An 8,550-nucleotide genomic window follows, 5' to 3' on the forward strand; every position below is an offset into this window, starting at 1 on the left:
AATCTTTTTAATATATTTTTTGGTTCTAGGATTTTTAATTTTTCATTCAGTCTCTACATGGTTTTGTTATTTCTATTATTTGTTGAAATATTTTTAATTCTTTTATCTTTTAGATATTTTTTTATTGTTAACATACGAAGTTTCCAGAATCAATAACATATCCACATATGAAACAGTGAATAAAAGTTGGTATCAAATTTGTGGCTGAGAACATAGAAAGCCTTCACGCGCGAAACAAAGAAATGGTGACATGTCACAGAGCTTCATAGCCACTGATATGATTCATGTTTTCGAAGGTTTATATTTCACCAGTGATAAATAATAGTAATAATTCATTAATTTAAGGTGGAGGGTCTACGAGAAGATTTTCTACTCTATTATTTTATGCTTTAATTTATAGTTATTTTTAAAAAAAACATTAATAGGTTACTTTTAGTGATTTTTTTTTCTTTGAATACATCCTCACACTTTATTAAAAAAACTTATAACTCAATTGCAATATGATTTTTTCATAGTATTTTAAAATTATGATAAATTTGTAACTTTGTTCAATCATTTAAGGATTTCGTATTTAAAAAGCTTATCTATTTTTTTTAAATATTTAATGTATATTTATTTACTTTCTGATTAAGATATTTAATCTATATTTTGACCGAAAGCATATTTATTAGTAGTTATATTTACTTAAATGGCAGTTAAAACTAGGGATTTAAAAAAAAAAAAACAAATGTTGAGGCTCATACGGCCATACCAAAATAGTAGAAGCCGAGGGCGTTTATTGCTAGAATTGTGAAGTTGATCCTTTCAACAAGATTTGGTTAGATTTGGTTTTGATTTATATGAATTGGCGTTCAAAAATCAACATCCCCAAAAAGTCCATTATTAGAAAAACTCGTATGGTCAAAATGTCCACAAATATTTTATGGATTAGGACTCATCTATATATTTTTTTAAAACATGAAGAAAAAATATCATTGGACATATAAGCTAATTAGTATCAAAATTAAAACTTCAATTCAAAGATATATTAAGTTAAGTTCATATCAAGTTTATTTATCTTGACTTAGATGTATGTATGTCTATTTCAACTTTTGGTCCATTTATGTCTGTTTTCTATCTTTGTTGGTTTATTTCAACTTTCAGTTTGAGTTAATTCGTTTTGACCTTCGATTTTTGTCAGCATGTTACCATCTTCGACACAAGTCAATTTACCTCAACTTTGAGTCCAGGTCAACTCGTCTCGATATTTAGTTTAGGTTGACCTGTCTCGACTTTTGACATGTGTGAGCTTGTCTCGACCTTTAGCACGTGTTGACTTGTCTCAATATTTTGCTAATCCCAACCCTGCTCAAATTTCAATGTGTGCCAGCTCAACTTGACTTTTGGTTGTCTTGGTCCTTCTTGCCTTTGACTTAAAGCGGTCTATCTTGACCTTCGGTCCGTCTCAACCTTCATTATGGGACGACCCATCTCGATCTTCGATTCAGGCCAACGCGTCACAACCTTCTATTAGTCCCAACCTAGCTTGACTTTTAGCCCATGTTGTTTTGGCTTGACCTTCAACCTATGTTGGCCTAAAGTGGTCTGTCACGACCCATCTCAACCTTCAACTCGTGTTGGTCCTTCTCAACCTTCAGATCGGTTGCCTCAACCCTTAGCTAGTGTTGGCTTGGATTGATCTTCAGTCTGTGCCAACTCGGCTCGACCTACGACCCATGTTAGCCTATCTCAACCTTCAGCACGAGCGAGGGTGTTTCAACCATTGGTCCTAGTGGGCCCACATCGGCCTTTAACACAATTCAACCCATCTCGACCTTTGGTCTAGGTTGGCCCGACCCAATGTTCAACTTGAGTCAAACCGACCCAACCTTTGGCTCATGTCAACCTTACTCAATCTTTGGCCCAAACGAGCTTGCCTCCACTTCATGACCGAATTGATTGTTTATGACCTTCGATCCATGTCGATCCTGTTGACTTTTGCCTCATGTGGCCTGACTTGACCTTAGGCCCAAGCCATCTCGTTTTGACTATAGGCCCAGTTTGACACTTCTTGAACTTCAACTCAAGTCGACTCAACTTGAACTTTGACTTAAGCCAATTGAGTTTGACCTTCTGCATGTGTTGACCGGACTTGACTTTTGGCCTATATTGACTAGACTTGACCTGCAGCCTGAATCAACCCATCTTGGCTATTAGCTCAATCTATCTCATCTTTCGATCTTTCACTTGAGTCGACCCATTTCTAATAGGGAACATTTCCAAGAGTAGGTCAAGATTGACCCATGGAACATGGGTCAAATTGGCATATCTACTTATTCCTACTACTTTGTATTTTCTTTATGTACCTTCATATATTTTATAATTTCAATTTTATCTTTTTATCATTTTGAGTTATGGAGTATACAACTTGGAATGCATTTTTTTATTTTAGATTATGGATTATATAATTCAAAATATATTTTATTTTTCATTTTGAATTATAAAATCCAAAATAGAAATTTTACATTTCAGATTGTACAATTTAGAATTCATTTTTTTATTTTTCATTTTGGATTGATAATCTAGAATGTAAAATTTGAATTGTCGATTGTATAATTTGGATTTGACAGGGCTATTCCTTCTCCTATTCTATAACTCTATTGAAGCTTTATGCATCTGCATGCATCGTTGCCATTCATTTCTCACTATCCAAAAAACACACAGGACTCCTCCAATGCTTCCATCTTCGACAATTTTCCATTCTCTCTTCGTGATAAATTTAACTTTACTCATAATGAGAATAGGTGGAGAGAATGAAAAACATAAAAGGCTTAATGTTTTTGTGGTTTTTGTGTGTGTTGGGTTGATGAAAACACATCTTGTAAGTAGCATATAACTAGGATATGTCCTAGAATGAGTGGTTAGTGGCTATATAATGGATTTAAGGTCCATTATATTTCTTCCTCCAAGTCAAGGACACTTTAAGCTTATTTGACTTTTCTTGTACTTTTGTAGTAGAATGTTGTGAAATTTAGATTAAATACTTAATTGCACTGTTATTATTTCTCTACTTGTAAGATGATTTTGTAAAAAAATAGGTGTGTTTTTCTAACAATGTGCAACATAAGTTATAAATGTGTAGTGGTGTTTGTGCTGTATCTAATTTTGTTCCCTATAGGGAGGTGAAAGATGTTAGATGAAGAAGAATGGAAAGAAATGATGCACATGGAGGAGGAAGAAGATATTAGGAAGAGGTGAATGATGTTGGAATGAAGGGGAAAAAAGATGCACATGGAGGACGAAAAAGATAGTAGGAAGAAGATAGGGATAAAATAGTCCTTTTAATTAATCTACGGAGGTGTAGGAAGAAAGTATGTCGGTGCAAGAATTAGCACCCAAAAACCCGTCATAGTGTCAGCCCAATCATGCCTCTACGGGCTCTTTCAACATTATTAGATGTCCCGCAAAAATTGAAGTATTCAACCTCTCAATACAAAATCTCAACTTTGTGCTATACTCTTTTAATTTTAATTTTAATTTTTTAATCAAATAAATAATTATATTTACTTTTCGTTTTATTTTTTTCTTCATCCAAATAATATAGTTTTTATTTTCTTTTCTTTACCAATAATCGAATAGCAAGTTTTTTTTTTTGAGAAATTAGTGTTTTTGTAACATGGCAGAGTGGGTATGAATACGTTACTCTACCAAAATTTGATGGTCCGGGCTAATATTTTCAATTGGTCATTAATTCTAGTGCGTTCTGATTTGCCAACTCAATTTTATTTTAAATTAAAATTAAAATAAAAGTAAATAAATGAAAATATTATATTTTAAATCATTAACCTTATAAATTAAATTATAATATTTATTATAATAAAATAATTCTATATGTAAAAGTAATAATCACTTTAATTTATCCAAATAAAAACATTAATTAATCAATTAAACTTTAAAAAACATTTAACCAAATTAAAATATGTTTTTAATTATACACACACACACACAAATTTAAACAAATAAAATTAAAGAAAAAACTTTGGTAAACTAAACAAAATTTCTAGTCGACTTTACTATAGTGGAATCCATCCCAATGTTTGCAACAAAATTCATCAAACTGGTGGTCCTGTTGATCCTCAAGAGCAGCATGTAAAATCATTAATTTTTTTTCAAAAGCTGCAGTGTAATGTGTTTGATTCTTGATACTTCTGATATAGCACAATAATATGCATATTTATGTATTAACATTTTTTTCTTCAGGGGTTTGTGCTACCAAATGCACTCATCCTGGTCCCCATATAATTTTTTTACTAGAAAAGAGATTGGAATTTAAACATGTTTGGAATTTGGATGGCTGTGATGAAGTTCTTTATGCACACTTCATTCTCAAATGTCCTTTGTGATGATTGAATCCATAAACTTACAGACAAAAGCTGAAATAGACAGAGTAAAAAAAGAAAAAGAACAAATAGATTCTGTACCTACACATTTTTCTGTTAAAATTAGTAAGCCTCAACCTTCTATGCTCATGTATCTTCTATTTTGAGCACTTCACCTTTTAGACCATGATTTGTGTTAAAGTACTACCACTTTTCTCACATGCTTAGTTTTGTAGAGGAAAATGTCTTTTTAACAACTTTTTTTAACAGCTTTTTTATAATAATTTATGCAATAACTTCTGATGGGTCTATTTCAAATATACAGATCAATGAAATAGTAACACAGTCTCTTGTTAAAAATAGTTGTTAAAATATCATGGTCATTTTTTTAAATATTCTTTTTGACGTAAAACATTCTTTTTTACTATGAAAGATGAGTTTAAGTCTTATATTAAATAAAAATAAAAAAAATTAAACATCATATAAAAACTAAGATCTATAAATTCATTACATGAATTGAAAATTATGTTAATTTTTTTATGTGAACTGAACTCAAGTTTTATCTAGAGAATTCTCTCCTGAAATATCCATAACTTGTAATGCTGTATAAGGTGTGAAATAGAATACTGGTATGAGTTGTTTTTTCTTTTCTTTGTAACAAAGTAGAATGTTGCTTGGTACACCCTCATAAGCATGAGCACTTTCTTTTCAGTTTTGGTTTTGTTTCTAACGTGGCCATCTTCATACCATAACAGCTGTTGATGCAGAAAATGATGTCTTTGAACTATTTGAGTAGCTTCAGAGATTTATGCTTCACTTTTTCTCAGAAATTCTGGGAGTCACTGTCACAACAGAGATCGTAGTGTGTGAATAACAATATTGCCCTTGGAACTAACAGAATTCCAATGTGTGTTTCTCTTTGGTTTTGGATTGGACAATGACTCAGATTTATGACAGTTTTTTTATGATTCATGAAACTTTTCTGTGGAAAATGTTAGGTAAAGGAAAGGGAATCACCCTAGAGATATATATATATATATATATATATATATATATATATATATATATATATTTACCTTGACAGCTAGGAAGAAAATGATGGGTGTGTTCATCATTTTATCAGTAACTCTTACAAGCCAAAACTTCTTGCCAACATTTTCTGATGCATGCTATGGATATTCAAACAGAAGCATAAACCAGGTTATTACAAAAGAGAAATACAAATGTTAAAATGGTGTTGCGTGGTTGGAGGTGCACATAATTTGCTTAAGAAATATGCCAAAACAGTGGTTAGCCCTTTTGAAATTCATGCACAGAATGTAAGCTACACACAATCATAAAACAACATGAAAATTAACAAACAAACCTCAAGCGTGCAACATTATGGTATTAAATTAAATCCCAACAAAAGTAGCATAGTCATCATCTGCATCTGGTCTAAACACACGTGAATCTGAAGTTTAAAACCAAGAGAGAGAAAGAGTATTATGTGAAGTGGAAGCAAAAAATTTTGAACTTCATAGATGATGATTACCTTGAGAGTGAAGTAAAACATATAAATCCCTCTCTTTTTTTCTTTGATCACTCTCTTTTTTGTGTTAGGGAGGTCCCCCTCCAATCCGTTTTCCACTCTACCCATCAACCAACAAACACAATCCCTCTTCTCTCTCTCATGCATATTCATATTTTAAGCAAACTCCACAACCATCACTCTCATCATCACCATTTCCCACCCTATGAAGCCTTTTATCTGTCCCTCATGAATATCATTCACCTATATAGGCCTCTATCATATCACACTCAAAAAAACAAGAAAACACACACACATTGCATATAGCTTTTGATCATTCCACAAGTATTGTTGAGTGAGCATAGGCAAATGAGGAAACCTGATCTGATGGCCAACAAGGACAGAATGAAGGACATTATTAAGTTGAGAAAAGGGTTGTGGTCACCTGATGAAGATGAGAAGCTGATAAGGTACATGCTCACAAATGGACAAGGGTGTTGGAGTGACATTGCAAGGAACGCAGGTCTCCAACGATGTGGCAAAAGTTGTCGTCTTCGTTGGATTAATTACTTGAGACCTGACCTCAAACGTGGTGCATTCTCATCCCAGGAACAACTCCTCATCTTTCATTTGCATTCCATTTTTGGTAACAGGTAGTCTCTTCCTGTTCACCTTCTCATCAAGTTCTTTCCGATATCAACTTTAAAATGTCTGTATATGATCTACAATTATGAATAAACTGCAACATGTTTCTGTCAAGAAGAAACAAATATTTGGCTTTTTTCTTAGTCTCTTTTCCTTAATCTTTTCGATTTTGTTATAGGTGGTCTCAGATTGCAGCACGTCTCCCTGGTCGCACAGACAATGAAATAAAGAATTTCTGGAACTCTACATTGAAGAAAAGGATGAAAACTAACACTTCAGTGAACAACAGCACTGACTCATCAGAGTCTAAAGATGTTCTGAGTGGGATCATGCCCTTTAATGACCATGACATCATGAACATGAGCATGAGCATGGATTCCTCTTCATCCATATCATCCATGCAAGCAATGGTTTTGGCTGACCAATTTGACCCTTTTTCCTTGTTGGTAAACAATCACTGTGATATGACTAATGTTTCAGAAATTTTTACCTGCATGGAAGATGGACACCAAGTGAATCATGGGACATTGGAAGCAAATAACAAAATGGGGTTAGGAAGAGACTTCTCCCTTCCTTCGTTAGAAAGTAGAAGCATTGAAAGTGACATTGTTCCAATTGATGTGAAAAGCCATAACAACCACTTCAATTATGGTTCCTTCAATAACACTGATAACATTCAAGGCTCCAAGGTAGAGGACTTAATTGGGTTTGCAAATCATGGCCAAGGGGAACTTTATTTGGAGAACTTGATGCAAGACATAACCTCTTTTCCTTTCCTTGATTTTTAAGTTGATTAAGTTTCCTTCTTCTTTTTTTCATTCCATCACTTCTTCGTTGTGAAGCACAGATACGAACACAGACACAGACACGAACACAGACACAGACACGAACACAGACACAGACACAAATACAGAGATACGACTAAATTGTAAAAATTGTAAAAGTATTGGAGAATGCATTGTAGCTATACACAGAAGACAACGAAAAGCTCATCTTAGGAAACTTTAGGCATCCATAATTTTTCCCTGTTGAATCATTTCATATACTTTTGTCTCTTGCATTTTGTTTATTCCAAATGTTAATTTCTGTTTATCCATTTGCAAATAATACACAGTCCAAATATGAATCCAAGGTTCTTAGACATAGTTGTGTAATGAAAACTGTAGTATCTGTAAAGATTAGCCATGAGTGGCTCCTGTGGTTTGCTTGTGAAGTACTTTGTGTGAATTTGTGGGAATAAGTTGGTGTAATAATCCAAACTACACTTTCATGAAGAGAAATAAGGATAATTTAGAAAGTGAACAGAGAAATAAAGATTAGTTGAGTTTTGTATGGAGTAATGGAAGTTGTTATATAGTGTCAGCAGATGTAAACACAATTATGTAAATACATAACACATAGCAACTTTGAGATTGGTTAAAGTTCTTTTATGTTTCTTCCTTTAGCTACCTCGTCACTCTTCATTTAAAACGTTTAAAGTAACGAAATTGCATAATTGTAAATGAACTTATTTTTGCAAACTGGTTGACTATGATAGGAAAAACTCCATCACTATGACAAATGTAATTAGTTTCGAGTTATTTTATTTCTTAGTTCAAACTATTAAAACTTAATTTAAATTTTTAGTACACACTTTAAAATATTGAACTTGCATGCCCAAATTTTAATTAATTAGTTAAAATATTAAACTCTCTTTTAAAATTCTAATCACTATACGAAACTGAATGCACTAGCCATGAGACTACCATGTTTTTGCATCTTTTCCATGTAGGATATAGGGCATCGTTCGTGGATGGTTTAGACAGGGTTTGATCCACGAGTTCTGATTTATTCTTTGCACTCAAAGCCGTGAGCATACTTCGGCTCCATGAATTGTAATTGGTTGGATCCAAAAGAGGAGAAACCAACGCTGCCGAGGGGTTTTCTCCAAGATGTAGATAGTAAGGGCTATTCTGATCAATGGCAGCCATGAGTTGGTTTGGTAAAAAAAAAAACGAAAAGAAATCAAGAAGGGGCAAGAATCAAATGAAGATCAAA

At 33.1% G+C, this 8,550-nt stretch overlaps 1 protein-coding gene across 1 annotated transcript; it reads left to right on the top strand.

Moving 5' to 3' along the window:
* The first annotated feature begins 6,063 nt into the window (after positions 1–6,063).
* On the top strand, positions 6,064–7,605 carry LOC124840070 (transcription factor MYB83-like). Its single transcript, XM_047316058.2, has 2 exons — positions 6,064–6,521; positions 6,692–7,605. Exons 1-2 carry the CDS (start codon positions 6,238–6,240, stop codon positions 7,299–7,301), a joined length of 894 nt encoding a protein of 297 aa, XP_047172014.2. The 5' UTR covers positions 6,064–6,237; the 3' UTR covers positions 7,302–7,605.
* The last annotated feature ends 945 nt before the right edge of the window (positions 7,606–8,550 follow it).

The sequence above is a fragment of the Vigna umbellata genome, chromosome 9 (genome assembly GCF_029865625.1).
Source record: "Vigna umbellata cultivar VRB3 chromosome 9, Vumbellata_1.0, whole genome shotgun sequence".
Taxonomy (NCBI): Eukaryota; Viridiplantae; Streptophyta; class Magnoliopsida; order Fabales; family Fabaceae; genus Vigna; species Vigna umbellata.

What these genes read in the sequence shown, in the direction of transcription:
- LOC124840070 (XM_047316058.2), top strand. Translation starts at nt 6,238, where the DNA reads ATGAGGAAACCTGATCTGATGGCCAACAAGGACAGAATGAAGGACATT. An exon ending in CATTCCATTTTTGGTAACAG is followed by an intron (nt 6,522 to 6,691) that starts GTAGTCTCTTCC and finishes ATTTTGTTATAG; the next exon opens with GTGGTCTCAGATTGCAGCAC.